The sequence below is a fragment of the Solea solea genome, chromosome 8, assembly GCF_958295425.1.
Source record: "Solea solea chromosome 8, fSolSol10.1, whole genome shotgun sequence".
NCBI classification, from domain to species: Eukaryota; Metazoa; Chordata; class Actinopteri; order Pleuronectiformes; family Soleidae; genus Solea; species Solea solea.
The window spans coordinates 19875533-19894941 of NC_081141.1; the positions used below are offsets into that span (position 1 = coordinate 19875533).

Below are 19409 nucleotides of genomic sequence, written 5' to 3' on the forward strand. Positions count from 1 at the left end.
ATGGCTGACCAGGTGTTTTATCTCATCAGCGACACAGACTTGTCTTGCTGTGCAGTGGTGATGATGTGTCTGTGTGAATGCTTTTTTTATTTCATTTGCTTTTATCTTTATTTGCTCACTTATAAGAAACCACATGAGCACATTTATTCACATTTTGTGAACCACAGGACACAATGTTTTCTTGAGGGGTAACAGCCAAGATTATGTAGTGAGTCAGTTGCTTTTAGTTTGAGGTTTGCATGTGTTTTATGTGTTTTATGGATTTGAGTGTTGCTTGTAAAAGTGCTTTATAAATAAAATTGGATTGGATAAATAAAGTAATTAATGTAAAAACATTAATAATGCATACAGTACAATTTCCTACATTAGGCCTGTAAAAACTTCATAAAACAACAAATGCAGTTTTATAATTTTGTGAGTATATAGAGTAATTAAACAAGAATAAAGACAAGACAAGACATTCACATACCCGTACATATTCTGTAATCTTGTCCCTAAATGTTCAGAGTCCTCAGTTTCGTGGTTTACAAAAGCATTTTGCTTGAAAGGCTTCATAAAAGGTAAAGTGAATATCCTCGCATATGTTGTTTGAATAACAGCTGCTTTGCAAATGTGTTTTGTGAAAATAAAAAAAGTATATTCCTTAGAACCTATTGTTAACCTATTGTTAATGTAATGAAATATTTTCATGTGTAAAAACATAACTTTATCGTTTCTCTTTTTCTTTTTTTTTCTTTCGCACTCCAGCCTCTGTGTGTAGCAGTGTCAGTCCCTACCATGAGGTGATGCGGATGGAAAGGCGTCTTCGCTCCTCGTCTGAGGGGGCAGGTGGGCCTCGTATCCATGGAAACCACAGAGATGCCCCGGGCGTGGAGGGATGCGGTCTGCTCAAACACAGACACAACTCTTCGTCGTCTAAGCTGGGGAGTCTGGTACGTCTTGAGGTTGAATTTTTTTTGTGACTTTCGTAATTTATACATCCGTTATTCGTACAGAATCTTTTCACACAGGCAAGTCCTCTAGACGGGGCAAATACGAATATGTTTCTGGGCAGCTTTGATCACCTCGAACAGTTTTTTTTCACATACCTTGGACACCATTAAAACTTTACACACATGGCAGTTTGTGCTCGTAGGTGAGATGTGGGGCAGAATATCACAGGAATAATGAATTTGGCTTCTTAAGAAAGAAATGTAGCCACTTCAGTCTTCTCTTATCTTTTCCTCTGATGCTTGTCATTCTCAAAGAGAGGTTGGGCAAAGAAACTTAATATGTGCTGCATTTTCCCATACCCAGGACAGGAATAAGAGTGTGCTCATAAAAACACCCCCAAAACAAATGTATTTGGCTGCAAGTGTAACCGGTGGTGAACACACTGCCTTATCATATACATGATGATTAAGTATCCTTCCCAAACTCACCCAGTACACAATGTACTACACATCTCTGGCCATAAAACTACAATGATGATAGTTCCAGCAGGCTCTGAGCATAGTACACTGGACAATGCATTGCAGCTATCACAAAAGTAGTGTCTGTATGTTTCACTCACTGTGAATTAAATTAGTTGCTGTAAATTTAGGGTTCTCTGGCATCAAATTTTTGGGTATACATATTATTCATTTATGCACTGAAGAGAACCAAGTGAAAACTGTCTATCTACCGTTCTGTAATGATTTAGACTGGCATAAACTCAAGTACCTTAAGTTTAAATGTGTAATTTTGTACATATTGCTGCTATAAAGCCATCAAGTACTCTGAAAAACAGCTCCAGGCATTTGCAGCATTTAAATTGTATCCTGGCCTCACAAACACTGCATGTGCTGAACCTCTGTTGTTTCTGGAGGTGTTTCTTACAACACAGACCACAAAGCTCAAGGGGAGGTTTGAGTCGATACCATTTTTTAAAAAAGAAACTTGGAATACAGCCTTTGACTGAGCGATTGCACTGAGCAAAGACATACATGACTTATTCTATATACTAAGAAAGACTTTATGTGCACGGGACATATTGTACACGTCACCAAATGTAGAAAATTATTTTTCAGGATTATTGGACGAAAGGCGGCCACCTAGGGGCTGTTCACATGCGGTGACACAAGTAGATTCAAATGGACTCAAGCATCAGACTATAATTAATATAATCGATTAATCGGTTTGAAGTTTTTTTTGAAGCTCCAAACTTCGTGCTTGATAAAAGTTGGTTGGTTTTCAGAAGCCACTTTTACTTTATGAAAAAAGCAGCGTGACACTAAAACATTTGCTGTGGGCCTTTGTCTGTGTCTTTGCCATATTTACAATCCACTGCATACATCACATCATTTATCATGTATATGAAAGCACAACTAAAGTTACTGTGGGTACAAAAATACTGAACAGAACTTTATTGTTTCTGTGTATACAATGCGGCTGACTCCTGTGTGACAGGGCACCTGCGCACCGTGACAGACACACAAAAGAACTCCAATGACAAACATTGTGCCGTTTGAATATGCTTCATTGTTGCCGTGTCATCACATCTGAGACAGATTTATATGGACGACGAGGAATCTCTGTGGAGCCGTGAAAGGCTGTCTTTGCTTGGGCTGTTCAGCGCAATTGTAATTGTTCCGTTTTAGAATCTCTTTTGAAGCTGTGAGACTTTTATTTTACCAGCATATTCAGTGATGTAACTCACAAGTTTCGCAATGACAGCTGTGTGATAATCGCGTGGCAGAGTGACGGTGATTATGTTCAGTAGCAAATGACAGAAACACTTTTTTGACTGGCCTACACGGCTAATTGGTTAAACTTCATTCCACTTTACATTGTGTTACTTATGAGTATCAACAATTGAAGCGGGCTTCTGAGACACTGGTAATGTACAGTGCTTCTTCTTTTCATATTCTAAGAAAAAAAACATGAGGATATGACTCCTGACTGCCCACAGTGGCTGTAAAATATCATAAAAAAAAGAAGTAACTGTTATTATATTTTCATGAAATCAAATTGAGTTTAAAATTTTATTTTCTCTGAGGCTATGTTTCCTAATACATGGTCCAATTAACAGTGAGGGTTATAGTTGATGAAATTTTCATTTTAGCTTATGACTTACCTATAACTATTACTGTTGGCAATTGTGGCAAAATGAGGCAAAAATGGTGTTGAATAAAGAGCAATGTTATTATAAACAAGAATATTAATTTGTTACCTAGAAAAAAACTAAGTACATTTAAATATGGCAAATAGTTCAAGGGGATGAGGTTAAGACATCCAGCTTGTTTGTTTTCCAAAGCACTAAGCACTCTAGCTACAAGTAAAATAGTAATTGTACCTGGGAAGAATTGAGTTGATAGTCAATTAGTGGCTCATTAGCAATCAGAGAGGAAAGAGTGTCTGTTGAACTCGTACCCTCCAGGAGGGATTGACTGTGTCTGCTGTAGAAACAAGGTTTGGTTTAATTTACTGGAACTTCTAATCACCCACAGTCACAAGGCTAAAAGCCACAATGACTGTCCTTGGATATCTTAGGCCATGTTGGTTCATTCATGGAGTTGGAGTTTGTTCCTTTAGTCTTTTTTTGAAATAATTTCAAGAGGAGGGTTTAAAATTAGGTCGCCTGGTACAATCATGATTTAATCAAGTGCCTTTTTTCTGATGAAATGATTGTGGTTTTTTTTCAAGAACTTTTCCAGTTTTTCAGAGATTATTAAAAGTATTGCACTTACTTTGTTTGAGGTGTCTCTCAAACACAAATAAATCCTCATTGTTGAGGTAAAGTTATGATCTTGTGCACAAAATATTTAGCTTGACAGTGTTTGTTGTGTACTTGAAAGTGTGTGCAGTCTGCTTCAGTGTTTTTAATATCTTGTGCTGTCGCAGTCATTTATCTGCTGCCTGTCAACAATGACACAGAACAGCTATGTGTGTTTTTCATTAATTCTGACATACACACAGCCAGAAAGGACCCCCCTGAAACAGGTGTTACTCTACTATTATATATTATTTTTTTGTATTAATAGATTGCATATGGGGGTCGGGTCCCAGAAGCCGACATCTTTGATAGATCCCTTTCACGTCAAGTCTAGATATGTGACATGTGCCGATATCTCACTCTAACATATGACTGTAGTCATATTTTCTGCCTCGGCAGCCTCTGTCACACAAGTTGTAAACCTTACAATACGTGATATGAATCCTGTGCTGGATTGTGCACCTCCAATTTATGGCCTTGGTGAATATATGACAAGTGACAAGCATTGAGATTTAGTGTTTTTCTATTTTTCAATTATAAATGACGTTGCTTGTTGAACATGAAAGGAATGTTTGCTCGAAGATGAATGATTATTCTTGACTGATAAGAATAATAAACATTATCTGATTTTAATTGACCCTTTGCAGGTAAAACCCCCCCCCCCCCCCCCTAGATTTTTATACAACAAACATGCATTACTTTGATTATGACTGACCAGTCAATTCTTTATTCCCTCAGGCTACAAAGTAAACACAACTGTCCATGAAGTGTTTGCTCAGACCGAATGAAAGCCATTTGTTAGTCCATATATTTTCCATCGCTTGAGGCAATAACACCGAGCTGCAAAGCAAAATCTCTCTCGCTTGATCTTAATGCATTTACCACCCCTAAGCACTGAATAAATGTAATTTTCATAGACTGTATGTGCGATTTTCATGCGTATGAACAGGAAGAAGTCGCTTTTCGATTGTCTGAAATGTTTTCTTGTGCTTTCTGGGTCTTTTTTGCCTGGCATTTAATCCTCTATATGGAGCCATCATTTAAATGAGACTCAAACCTGATATTATCTCTATTAACTCAAGAATTATTCTCACCGAAAAAACACATAAACGAGGTAAAAAGGTGACATCTTTGTGTTGTAAAATCATATTAGCAAATTTCTTTGGTTAGAGGGGCACATTAAGATGGGTAATGTAGCCTTAAATGAAGTCTGGCTGCACTAGTATTATGAGTCTTCACTTCTTTTCCAAAGCCTTGTAGCTATTACCTTTTATACCTAAAATAAAAGGTCTTGTGTTCAGTTGCATTACCTTTAGAATCATCTCTGGTTTCTCTGTCTTATGTTTACTGCCCTGGGAACATCGTCATGGTGATAGCCATGTGATGCTACAGAATGCTTTATGTATGCAAATGCACCGTCTTCTGGCTTTTTTTGCAAAGTCAATGAGGAAGTAAAAATATACTGCATAGCCAGCAGGGGGCGACTCTGCTGGTTGCAAAAAGGGGCCTGACTTCTCACTTGATTTATAATGTCAGTAAACATATTCTTATCTCAATCGCTACTTTCGGTTCCTCTTACATTTTACATGAGGACAATAGAACGGCACGTATGAGTGGACACCAGTGTGATTAACAGCTGGTATTGTCGACGCCTCTGAACTCCCTGTTGTGAAACGTCAACATGGCACTGGCCAAATCCTACGGGTTGGCGTCACGACCAGTTGCCACTTGAATGTTATTTATCATGCAGTGGCTTCACAAAGACCATTAACCATTTGGAAACCATTCTCCATTTCTCTAACACACCGCTCTCGAACACACTCACTCAGGGACATGCATGAACTGAGATGTGGTTGAATAGTGAAACATTTCACTGAGAACCGAGGGAATCAATACGCGGTGGCCGTTAGGGTCTTCATGCTCTAACAACAGTGATGAGAACTGAATGGAGTTGGTGCCTAGATTTTTCCAGGCACCATTTTATACTTCACTTCAGATTTTTCATTTTCAGTGCACATTACATTCAGGCAAGTTTTTTAAATCGATGTTAAGAGCTGTGAAGATAGTTTTTATTAAAGAAAAAGGTTGTTTCATGTTAATTTTTTTTTCTTCTTTCCTGAACTAGTTCTAAATACTTTCTGGAGTTTAAAATGACCTATTTGGACTGTTGGGGTGGGTTTAACCATTCCGGTTTCCGTTCCGAAACCCTGTGGTGTTCATTTAATTTTTACCTTTTGTAATCACTTACCCATTGGTACACTGTGAAAATCGAATTTGCTAAGTTGTTAGAAAATGATTGATGGTCTTGCAAAGTATTTCCTACGTGTACTTTTGGCACGGCTGTATCATGTTTGTTTTTCTTTTTATAAATGAAGTTCAGTCATTCACACACACACAAACTTGTTTTTAATATCTTAGTGAGGACACATCATTGATGAAATGCATTCACTCGCTCCTTACCCTAACCTTAACCATCACAACTAAATGCCTAACCTTAACCCTAACCTTTACCATGAACAGTTAAATGCCAAACCTTAACCAGAGCCTTATCCCTAACCTTTACCATAACCAGTCAATGTCTTATCTTAAACTAACTACAGTTCAAATCTTAGCCCTAAACTTGACCAGATCCTCATAAATGAGGTTCCGTCTCATTAGGACCAGGTTTTGGGACTACTCTTCCTACCATGGTCAGTGTTAATAGCAGAAAAGTCAAATAAATACCACACACACACACACACACACACACACACTAGCAGTAGTTAATCAACTGATTTGCCGATGTCTAGTTATTCCTGTGGAAACCCTTTTTTTCCTGCAGTGGTTTTTCCTCTTATCACCATCAGGTGGCAGCCATGACATTTGAAACACAGCTGAATTAAGAGGAGTCTAATCCTCCTGCATCATTACAATCTCATATTAATGAGAGAAAACACCAAAGCATTTATGGTTGCTTTCATTTCCTTCCTCCACTGTGAATTCCCTGTTTGTTGCAGGTCGTGTTTAAAAGTCCGATGCAGTGATACACACAACGTTGTCCTTCAGGCCAGTTTGCAGGAAATCTTAATGCTTGATGACTCATTCAGAAAGTAATGGCCCACCCGAATTGCTTTGAAGTACATACTTTGATAATGTACTATTATTGTCATATATTAACTATCATTTCAGATAGGACTGATTGGATCTTCAGAATAAAAAAAAATAAAAAAAATCCCATGCATTAATTAAACAGAAATACACATTTTAAGCATATTGTAAGTGTATTAAAATGACTCATTTTATTTTATTATGCATTTGTCTATGAATTATTCATTTTAATTATTCATTTTATTCATTTTCAGGATGTGTTAAACAACCTTGGGTCCTCAGAGCTGGATGAAGATGATCTTATGCTAGACCTGGACCTCTCTGATGATCAGCATCAACGACATCGACATGGTAACTCATACCGGTTAACACCTGCATCACACTTATTACTTATTTTATTGTCTTTAATGTGTTTTATGTGGGGTTTTTTATGATCAAATATCTTGTAGGTAAGTTTTTTTTTTTTTTTGTAATGTGATTGTGCAGCACCTTGGCTGACAGTGCTGTTTTTAGAAATGCTTTATAAATAAAATTGGATTGGATCGGATCACTACACTGAGGTCTTTATGGCAAGTGTGTGGGTGAAGCATGCAGGAGGCTTTGAGAAAATACAGATGATGCACCAGCTCGCCCCTTTTAGCTGCATCCAGCCTGGCGATTTTTCTGTGTCTCCTTCTGTGAAGGGTTACCAACAATTTTCTTTAATTATCTTCTCAAAGTCTAAGTTGTCTGCTCCTTAGGACCCATACAAACCTTCACCTTTATCTATCCCTCCCTCATTCAAGTGAATGTCTGCTCATATTTTGTGTCATTGTGACAGATTTTCTTTCTTCCTGGCTCTCCCCCTCGTCGGGCCCCAGTCTTTCTCACCCTGCTTTTCTTCACACTCTCTTGTTTCCCCTTCTCCTCATTAGACCACCTCTATTCCATCACTTTAAATCATGAAACCAGTCCTCTCCCTGGTTCTTTCAACATGTGCCACGACTTTGATGTAGCTGCCTCATTTACAGCGATTTATCTCCTTTGTTATTTTGGCATTTCAGTCACACTCCTCCTGAAATGCCTCATGGTGGGAAAGTGACTGTCAGAGCAGAATTATTGCTCATGCTCTGCCACAGTGCAGCACAGAGTGCCAAAAACGGTAACCCCACATTCCTTTTATTTCACACATTAGAAAGCTGTGGGTGAGTGGCTGTTATCACGCGACATGTGAATGTGTCAGAAGGGACTTAATAAACTCCTTCTGAAGACATGCCCATGTTAAATCTTGTAACATTTACTTTTTGGGAAAATAATTCACTGTTCCCCCCACTGTGAAAAGATAAGTTTGAAGTAAAATTGAACTGATTTTTTTTTTGTTAAATCATTGCTCACAGTAGCATTTCAACAATTAAGCAAACTATATGCTTTGCTAATAGTGTCAGTATTGATTATTTTGTTTCCTATGAATACACGTGAGTCTAACGCGATGCACAATGCACACACTGACCTGGGCAGTTGGTGTTTTGCTGAGGATGACACATGAATAAAATGATTAAGTGGGTGAACGTGACATTAAAGCTGAAATAGACAACTTTTCTGGCTTAATTTCACGGTGTAATGGTAATTGCAAAATGACACCATCTGTGTTCATTTTCCCACCCTATAATCCTGGGTTTCACTGTATTTCATTTGTGACTGGTTTTGGGTTTTCATGGAAAAATGACTGTATCCCAAAACAATGAAGAGAACGTGTATTTCACCCACACTGTGTTGTTTCACGACAGGGTTGCTTGACTCTGATGATGAAAAGTACCTCTACAGTCCTTGCAGAAGTTACAGAAGTCATGCGATTGCTTCGTCTTTACGAAAATGACCACACGGGAATTGCTAGGGACACAAAACATGTTGGGTTGCCTATTTTGTGGCCTTCCATTCTTGTGCTTTACCACCCACATATAAGGAACGACAGAAAGGGCAGAAAACAAAAGATCAGTTGCTGAAATATCACGTTTGCCCACTTAATCTTTTGAAGGAGAACACAACAGTGAGTTGTACAACAGATACAACAGAGCACAACAAGGAGTTCCAATAGCGTCAGAACAGAACACAACAATGAGTTCTGTCTATTAGAACAGAACACAATAATGAGTTTAAAACCATTAGAATGCAACAGTGAGTTTTTATTGGTGTTGGTGGTCAATTATTGTTTAATGATCATTTGATTCTTAATTACGTAAGTTTACAAATGTTTGTTATCAGAAATGTAAATTACTGTGAATATTTATAGTTTTTTTTATTAGAAATATATGTCTACATTATTGCAGACACACACAAAAAAGGCAGACTGGAGAGACAGACACCTGGCACCACCAGCTTTAATGTTTTTATGTCTGTCAAATTCTGTGATGGACTTAGATTTTGATTAGAATGACGTGACTGAAAGTCGGTCTTGAATCCAGTATTGGCAAGCTGTCATTAAGTTTAAACTTATACAACATGTGTATGTAATGCTCAAGCATGTCTCGAATAAACCTGGCGTAATAGACCTTTTTCCGCAGCAGATATATCCGGATCAGTAACATAAATTAGATTAACGAGAACCAGGGTTGTGCTATTGCTGTGTAGATGTAGATCCCACTAGATATTTGACAAGTTTGTTATTTTAAAACTGCGTACATGTTTCCTGTATTTTCTGAATTGATGATGATGAGAAATAATGATACTGTATGGTCATCGCTGCTTAACATGCATGCCTCTTACTTATTAACACATTTGTAAATGTGAAGTTCATCTATATCTCTCAGTGACATCTAAATCCCAGATGGACTCGCAGAATCTTACTGTTCCATCCAAATGAAGGCTAATGAAGGCAAATTAAGTCAAAGGGATGAAGGCTGCTACAGAAGCTTTAGCCCTAATAAACTGCAGTTCCTGTGCTCTCTCTCTCTCTCACACACACACACACACACACACACACACACACACACACACACACACACACACACACACACACACCTAAAACCTCTCTCAGGGCACTGACTGATGCAGAGCTGAAGGAGGCACGCGCCCACTAAAACAGAAGCTCGCATGCTTAGTCATTAGACCTAATGGTTTGCAGACAGTAGCATGAAATTAAAGGTTTGATAAATTGTTCCCATAAAGTCGAGGGACTGAGACTTTGTTCTGGCAATGAAAGAAAGAAGCTTCTCCACACACACTGAGATTAAAGGTGCTCGCATGACCGAAAAAAAAAAAACACATCCCTGGCCTGCACACGCATGCACTTAGGCAATATGCACAAAACAAACATTCGGAAACGTAGAGTGGGGTCACCATACAAAACTGGACACACACCGATCCTAGTACCCCGCACACCCACCCACCCACACACTCATTGGTACTCGTGTGTTTACCTCTCTCTCAGGTGGCTTGTTGAAGCCTTTATTAAAAAGCAAGCAATTTCACAGCAATTTATGGCCAACAGTGTTCTGCTGCGGGGCTCTGTGTTCCTACTACAATTGTGACTTGTGCCCTGTGGAATTGGACAGGGGCAGAAACCGAGACATGGAGACCTTTCAGGAAAAAATGCCAAATCTTACCACCAACTTTTATTCCAGATTCTTTCACACTACCATGTCAGATGGGGGCCATCTGTCATCGTCGCTCAAGTCTTTGACTGTATTTTGTGGTTTGACTTTCCCTAATTCAGTTTGGGAGGAGAATTAATAAGAATATTAATTACTATTATAAAAAATTGACCTGAGTGTGATAAACATATCGCAAACAATAGCAGAGTTCCTCCTTTCACTTACACGTGATCATTTAAAGGGCTGTTTCACCCATTTTTTTCCCCACTTGGTCAAGTGAAAAATGAACTTAAAATACTTATGAGGCTGCTGTGTTTGTTTAATTCACATTTTAAAACAGAGTTGGATGATTAAATTTGACCACTTTTTATTCAGTTTATTTGATTATTTTCAGAACTTTTACTCATAGAATGTGTTATAATTGACCGAAACACATGTAGAGCAGTGAAGGGCTTTTATTTTCTTTGAAGTAAGTGACTTTGGCGTAGAAAGTTTTATTTCTTTCTTTCAATCCCCTCACTTTCCTCTGATGTTGTGGGAATGAGCCATATATCTCGGGTCCACTGTCTGATGATCAAGTGACATTTATGGTTAGTTAAAAAAAACTATGTATTTTATGGGTGAAGTGGCCCTTTAATAATTAATGGGTTCAGTGTTACCTGTAGCATTCACTAGAGCAACACTGGTGTTTCTCTGTCCTTTCTCTCCTCTTTTCCCGCTTCTTTGCTCTGTCTTGTGTGTGTCATCACGGTATCACACACACACACACACACACACACACACACACACACACACACACACACACACAAGTCACGTCACGGACAGACATGACAGGTAGAGCGAAAGTTCCTAAGTAAGTAGTAGTAGTAAGTGGTGCATCAAATGCTTCTAAATGTAACCTTTGAAAAATGATAAGCATATTTTATACATTATTATTCATTTTTCCGGGGGAGTAATAGGACAAACTTGAATCATTATAAATAAAAGAATTCTTTTAATACTTGCTTGGCCAGGTCTTCAGCGGCTGCTCGTTTGCTGATCTCTCTGCCTTCGGTTTAGGCTTCAGTAACTGAAAAGCACGAGATCGGGTGACTGACTTGGTCACTGAAGAACATTTCCTTTTCATTACCTTCCAGAATCTCTTGTGTTGCTTTTGCAGTATGTTATGGGTCATTATCCATCTGTAATGTGAACTGCAGTCCTATCAGTTCTGCAGAACGTGGCTGGATGTGAGCAGAGAGGATTATAATCCTGCACACTTCAGAAGTCACCCTGCTACTTCTATTATCAATAAACCACTCCGCCTCCTCCATATTTGACTGATGATGTGGTATAGTTTGGTATCATGAACTGTTCCTTTTTTCCTCTCCACACTTTTCTCCTCCCATCATTCTGGGACAAGTTCATATTTGTTTCATCAGTCCAAAGAATCTTGTTTTCCAGAACTCTGCAGGCCTGTTTAGATATCTTCTAGCTTCCTGCTCTCTTGAGTGTTATCAGTGGATTGCACCTTGTTGTAAACCCTCTGTATTTACATTCATGAAGCCGTCTCTTGATTGTAGACTTTGGAAATGACACATCTACCGCCTCAAGTGTGTTCTTGACCTGACTGGATGTTGTGAAGGGGTTTTTCTACCATCAGAAGAACTCTGCGATCATCCACTTGACTTGTCTTACGTGGTCTTCCAGGATTTTGTTTTGCTGTTTCTGACTCCACCGTTAATTTGGCCACATGATTTTGCAATCTCTCTGATAGGCTTATCTTATTTTCTCAGCCCAATGAGGGCCTTCTTCACCTGCATTATTGCCGAGCCTCTGAAAATGAACAATAATGTATAAAATCCTTACAGTTTCTCAAAGGTTAAGGTTGTTCAAGCCCTCAAATTAAAGTTGAGACACTTTAATCACATCTTGATCGTTTCATTGTGATGGTGCAAAATGACAACATGGGTGTTTTTATTATTTTAGATTTGTTCATTTATCACAAATTATATCATTGCATTGTTGAACAATGCTATTGCATTTCGCCTTAATACCTATTATCATGCAGCCTTCACTACTTTATGTTAGGTGGGTACAATTTGATATTGTAAGGGGAAGTGCTTGGACAAACTCACTAATTTGTGTGTGTGTGTGTGTGTGTGCACAGTGTCCAGGGAAGACTCCAGCCAGTCTCTGGCCTCTTGTCTGAACCTGCTCCCCTCCCCCATGGACCAACCAGGAGATCGCATCCTGGGGAAAGAAAACAATCTGAGGTACATTTACATATTTTTGTACAAATGATATACTTTCTGTGCTCTCTCATGGAAAAAATATTGATAAACAAAGATATATATATACACATCTGGGCATTATAAAGCCTGGGTCATGGACTGAAAAGACATATAAATGCATCTGGTTCTGGTTGAGTCGACTACAAACGGGAGCAGATGGATGGCTCATGGATCAGTTTTGGTGCACTTCCCCACTGGGGCATGTACAGAATATTCCCAGTACAAATTGTCTTCATTACATTATAGTAATGATTTAGTCTGTTATGCCACATGCCAAATTGCCATGTGATGCACAAAGAGATGAAGACAGAGGGAGGTTATTGCTGATCGTGAATGACGTGTTTTTATTGCGAACGCCCGCCCCCCCCCCCAGAAGAGATGAAACAAGATTCTCGCCCAGAAAGATGGAGGGTACATCAATAAATGATGTCAGAATTAAATATGCAAGTTGTCTTTATCTTGTCCTTTCTGTAGGCGTTGGATGTCTCCACTTGATTTGGTCAATCCTTTTTCCTCTCTCCTCAGAAATCAGAGTAGACCTCCCAAGGCACACACACAGAAATGCGTCCCCACACAGCAGCTCTCTGGTTAGGCCTTATTTGGTTTTATGGAGCCAGTGGGTAATAAAGGGGTTGTATTACCAGTGGTATCGTCTGGTGGTGTGTCTGACAAGCCAGCAGATGATCATTACTTTACCTTTCAGTGCTTTTTCTCTCCACTCTTTGGTTGAATGAATAATTTTTTCTGCTCACACCTATAAAGTATATCTGTCTATTCAAGTTTTCTCCTTGAACCAACTGGCGTTCTTCTCTGTTTCCTGAGACACTGCAGGTCAACTTGTGTGAGTAGGTTTGGAAGTAGAGGTGAAAGGATTTATACTACACTGTGGAGACAATGGACTTAGCCTTGGCTTTTTTTTTCTTCTGACACTGTTTGAGTGTTTCATTGAATAGAGAAACATTTTCTGTGTCTAGACAGTGGCGCTGGTGAATCATGCAAGTGTGGAGTCAACCTTTTCAGCCCTTTTTTAGACAGTTTTATTGGTTGTCTCATTTAAACTGAAGTCCCACTTCTTCACTACACGCGCACACACCTAACTTATTCCTCTCCATGCATAAGGTCAAGTCTAAAATCTTATTTATTTATTTTAATTGAGCTTTCCAGATCATATCTATCCATTCTACAGCTTTAGCTCTGGCTAGTTTGTAGACACATTTTAAACAGTGTTAGTCTTCTGTCATGCCAGCAGCTGTAGGAGGGAGAGCATTAACCCTATTCCCGTGTTAGTTGAGAATGAAAGCGTACCAATACAGTATTTGCTAATTTGTACTAAATGTAGTTGGAAGTGTCACGACTTTGCAGACGTTCAGTTTTGAACTACATCATTAGACAGATTCTAACTTTGACCCTCGGTAATGAATGCAGTAGATAAAATGTTATTTCTCACCGTGAGCAGGCGGGGCTGTGTAAACCAGCATCAAGGCAATCTCTTCAGTTCTTCTTGATAGATAGTGCGGACAGAAATGATTCGTTGACTGGCATTTATACCCCTACAGCAATGCTCTTCGCACAACCTAATCATGAACTTCACATTCAAATCCTGGCTTCCCCCTGTGATAACCTTATTAAGCCCCTCAACTGATTACATGCCCTCTTTAAACACAGCCCTGCAGTCTGCGGTAAAGTCTTAAAATAGGACTTAAGACTGATTTAAGCCTCCACAATTATAACACATTTAACTGTGTGTGCACTACTGACAGTTTGACAGTGACATGACAGAGTGGGCTTCAGGAGAAGTGCATGCGTTTGTCCGTTGCGGAGTGCAGAGCAGCAGAGTAACTCAGAGGCCTGGATCACACTTGCTTCTTTCTGACTTTTTCTCTGACAGAAAACATACCGTGATTTTTGTTGACTCAGAAACACAGGAAGTGAGCGATATTACGAGAGATGATCTGCCCATAACCTGATAAATAGATTCAGCCTAGACACTAAAACCAGGCCTAATTTACTTGCTTGAACTTTGAACTTTGACTATATATATTATAAACTATAATACAGGCCCGTAAAACATGCTATACGATGGACCTGGGATTGACGTACATGCAGCTGCTGGCGGTGGCAGGTGTTCATTTCCTGTAATGACAGTCAAGGCTGTGATTTCCTCTTAAAGAACATTTTCACACTTATCGACAACAGACTGTCTAGTGTCTAAGTGAATGAACTCTGATTGGAGTGGGAAAAGGGAGGAAAGTGTGTTTGCCCAGGGCTTCCTCGCGGAATTTCCTCTCTCCCGTCGTCTTTCCTTTGCTTCATCTCGGGTTCCACGTTCCCTGGAGAGCGATATTGATTTGCTAGAGGCAAAGGAAGAGAACGCAAACAAACAAACAAACAATTATTTGTTATTTTCCCGGACTTACCCTAACCGTTAACCGAAAATCTATCCGCTTTCCTGTCACCAAAAGCAGCCGGTCACAAAAACACCCGGAGACAGATCAAACACGCGTACAAACACACCTACCTGTCAGTCATTCAGCCCACCCAGTGTCAGCAGGAAACTGGTGGTTATCTGACAGACTGCACAGAACATCTGCTCTTTACACACACACAGTAAACACAGCAGCACAGTCTTGTATGAATACCTCGTCTCTACTCTTTGGTGTTTGACGCTTGGATGATTTTGAAAGCAGGTTTTTAATTCTCTTTCTTTATGCCTCTTAAAAACACAGTAACAAAGTTAAATTAAGTGGTTAAACATGCATGTTACATAGCTGCATTCATGTGTAGTGAAAGAGAATCTGACACAGAGGGGGGGAGATCTTAATAGATTCAGGAGAGAATGAAGGTGGGAATCGTAACAGTCCATTTTAAGTATTGTATATAATAAGGTGTCACACACTGTCCTCGTCTGCATTTACATGATGCACTGTGACTGTCAGACAAGGAAGTCAGATATAGACTCGGTAAATTCGGTGAGGTTTGAATGAAACTGGGCAGTATGAACTGCGTAGTAATAAGTAATTAGAAATAATGACGGGTACTGTAATACTCACTCACTCACTCTACTGCTTCATCCACATATCATCCACATATACTATAATAATAATAATGGTAATAATAATAGTAATAATAATACATTTGCCAGAGTGTAAGTTGATATTTTTAACCAACATTATAAGCTGAGAGTGGGAGAAAACTCTTTTTTGCTTAGAATTGTCAAAATTGTTAAAAAGACAACTATTAAAATAGCTGACAGTTTCAGACATTTGAGTATTGATTAATTTTCAGTGCTCAGTGATTACACTACAGTGACTTTGCAGAGGTTTGAGAATAAATCAGACTTCTGCTTCTCATCATGTTTAGTGTTCTTCCACTAGATACCGAAAACACCAAATTACTGAATTACCACTTCCAATGCTGCTTATCCTTCAGGGGTAGCAGGTGAACTGGAGCCAGTCCCAGCTCTCAGCAGGTGAGATGCTGAGTATACGATGGATAAGTCATAGTCTGATCACAGGGCCGACATCCAGTCATACTAAACTTCAGTGTGCCCGTTGTTTTGGACTGTGGGAGGAAGAGCAACCCATGCAGATACAATAACAAGCAGAAAAGCTCTGATTGCGCCAGTGCACCACCCTAATGACTGTAAATTCACCAAACCAAAAAGCTTTTTTTAACTTCCGTGTCAAGAGGACCATTTTGTTTTTTTGTGCTTTGTTACATGAAGCCCTCTTCAGAGGCTTATCCACTTTTTCCCATTTTAATATAGCCTTCCTGCATATTAATAATGACTGCACCTTAGTGCCTTAGAGTTAGGCATGTTAGACCAGTGACTACTCATTACTCGTTTGTGATGCATCTGTAATATTGTTTTTTTTATGAAGACTCCTCTGCCTCATCACTCCTATAGGAGCAGCCACAGAGGACATTACATTTTGACAGTAGAGATATGGCTTGCCTGTTGCTATGGTAACGGCAGTCTACATGTTGAGTGCCGCCCCTCCCTGCCTTCCTTTCCTCTTTTCTGTTCCTTTCTCGCCTTTCATTGCTGTTTATTACTATGCAGGAGACAGGTAGTCTGAGAAGAGGACATGCAAACACTCAGGGGTGTCCTTGTCGGCCAATCTGCCTTTCTCAATTCCCATATCTCCAGGATTACTTTGCAGCTAAAACATTCACATGCTCTTGGCACGATAAACCTTGTCAGAAAAATACAACATTTGTGGACAAGTACCAATTCTCCTCCTTGACAACTTCATTAAAATGACTTCGGAGTCAGTATTTCTTTTCCCAAAAAGCACAAGGTTCGCTTTATGCCTACACAGTATCGGAACTCTCATTTACCAGCCCGCCAAGTCTATACTTGGGGAAAAAAAGAGCTCCCATCACATGCCTCAAGCTACACCGTAGCTGTCAGTCCGCCCTGATCCATCCTTGTTACCTTCATTTCCAGTTTGTGTTTTTCATGTGTTACTGTTTCCGTGTTTACTTTTCTTTTTGCCTGAATGTGTACTGTATATGAAAAGAGGAGCAAGTGGAACAGATTCAGTGAAGTGCCGGTCCATTAAACCTGTCATACACAGCAAAGTGTTGGAAACTGATCGTGAGATGTAATAAGGTATTCCTTTATTAGTCCCACTATGGAGGGCAATTTACAGCACTGCAGCAGTAAAGAGGACAGCAACAGAATCATCAGTTAAAAAGTGCTAAATAAGTAAACATGCAATATAAACATAGGTAAATGTAAAAAAAAAAATTTCACGGGCAATATAAACACAGGGACGCATAAAAAGTAGGGTCGTTATAAACACTAGGGAGTATAAAAGTATTAATAATGTATACAGTGTAACACTTTGAATACAACGTAGATTGTATACTTGAGTTAGTTTGGTACTAACACGGCACTGAGCAACAAATAAGAGAACATCCTCTCACATTTAAGTAGATATGATGCAGAGTCATAAACTCTCAGAAACACGTGATCCATGATGCTACAAAATATTTTACACACACACGAAACAGAGGATAAACTTCAATATTGTTCAATATCCATAATCATCATTTCTAATCCCACTGGACTGCATATAGTCTGCATCTCCTTCAGCAGTAAATCATATGTTTACAGACATTCACTCAAATACACCCATGCACATTTATAAAAATAGACAACCATAAAAAAAAAAAAAAAAATCCAGCTGAGCCTCACATTGGAACTGGGGACAGATGAAATGCACTGTGGCGTGACACACACACACAGCATACAGTGTGATTTGACAGAAACGGTGTCGGTATTGGTCTAATTCAGACATTCCTGACACCTTCCTTTGCAAGGGATATTTATTTTTTTTAGTCACAGTCTGTGCTTAATGAAGCATCCGGTTCTTTCGAGGTCTCAGAACAAAAGTGGCATTTACATTTTCAAACGAATGCATTAAATGTTCAAAATGTTCGTTTGGCTTTTAGGCACATGTATTCTGTGCTTTGCTGTTATAGTCTGCTCGGTTTACTACAGTCGATAGAGGAAGACTATTTGCTGTTGGATTTAGTTTTGTTTTGTTTTTTTCCCCCTCGCTTTGAGTGGAAATGTGTGGTCCTGATTTGTAAGGCAGAGAAAAAAACATTTGGGGTTAAATGGCTCAAGTAATGTTACTGTTTAAACAGCAGACACAGCAGACCTGGCTGCGTTTGCCAGCTTGTGTTGTTGCGTTGTGTTTTTTTTTGTTTTTTAACCCACACTTACAGCATTCAGGTGATTTTTCACTCTGAGCTGCACAGTGCCTTTATCTTATCCCCACTTAATTTAATGTCTTCCCACACAGCTGAGATCTGTGAACTAAAGCCAGGCGTTTACTGTAGGGAGTGAGACGTCATGTTCTGACCACACTTCTGACAAAAAAGAGAGGAAAAAATTAGCCAGATACAAGAAAAATAAAAGAATATCCAAATCCCAAGGAGGTTCAGCATTTCTGGTTGTTCACCTTTTACATTTTCTTCATTTAGACTTGGATGATAAGATCCTTCTCTATCTTCTGTATGGGATATGGAGAAAAGTGTGACTGTGCACAGCATCCTGATGTTTTGTCATGGAAATAATGTTGCCAGGTTTGGTAATATTGTGCCTTTTCAGAGAACAAAAACCTGTGCTCAACCCATGCAATAGCTGGAAATTCTGCATGGAAGGGCTGTTGCTTTTGGGTGCGGAATAAACAAAACAAATACAGTGTGTAAGTGTTAAGTGTGTAAAAAAGTGTCAGCAGGTGTGTTGCTGAACTTGCCTCTACTCCAATTGACCTTATTTTGCTGAAGTTTAGCATTTCTTCTTTTTCTTTTTTTACTTTAAGAAAACCAGGGTGAATTGCTTTATACACAAAGATCTCATATTTTCATTTCCCGTTGTTGACCTGAGAAAGGGCACAAGAAGGCGTACACAGTTGATGTAAGATGTCGTTGCTGCCTTCTTGATGTGCATTAACTGATTAGACAACAGTTTGAATAAGCATCATTTTACATGTTTATGTCTTACTTACCTTATACGTCTCCTTATACAAGTCAAGTCAAGTGGATTTCATTGTCATTTCAGCCATATACGAACACACAGTTGAGATGAAATGAAGTTTCCCCAGAACCTATTTGGTGCTACACCAGGACTTTAACAAGACAGTGAGACGAGACAAATCTATACACTGATCTATAAACTAAATATATACATTTTAGACATTAATGGGACACGAGGACAGGACAAGACTGCTA

At 39.1% G+C, this 19409-nt stretch overlaps 1 protein-coding gene across 1 annotated transcript in view; it reads left to right on the plus strand.

The window, feature by feature from the left end:
* Nucleotides 1-19409, plus strand: part of ccser1 (coiled-coil serine-rich protein 1) — a 116709-nt gene that overhangs the window by 10280 nt on the left and 87020 nt on the right. The window contains exons 4-6 of the mRNA XM_058636342.1: nt 748-932; nt 7075-7171; nt 12539-12644. Coding sequence (XP_058492325.1) covers nt 748-932; nt 7075-7171; nt 12539-12644 — 388 coding nt within the window. The remainder of the gene's footprint in view (nt 1-747; nt 933-7074; nt 7172-12538; nt 12645-19409) is intronic.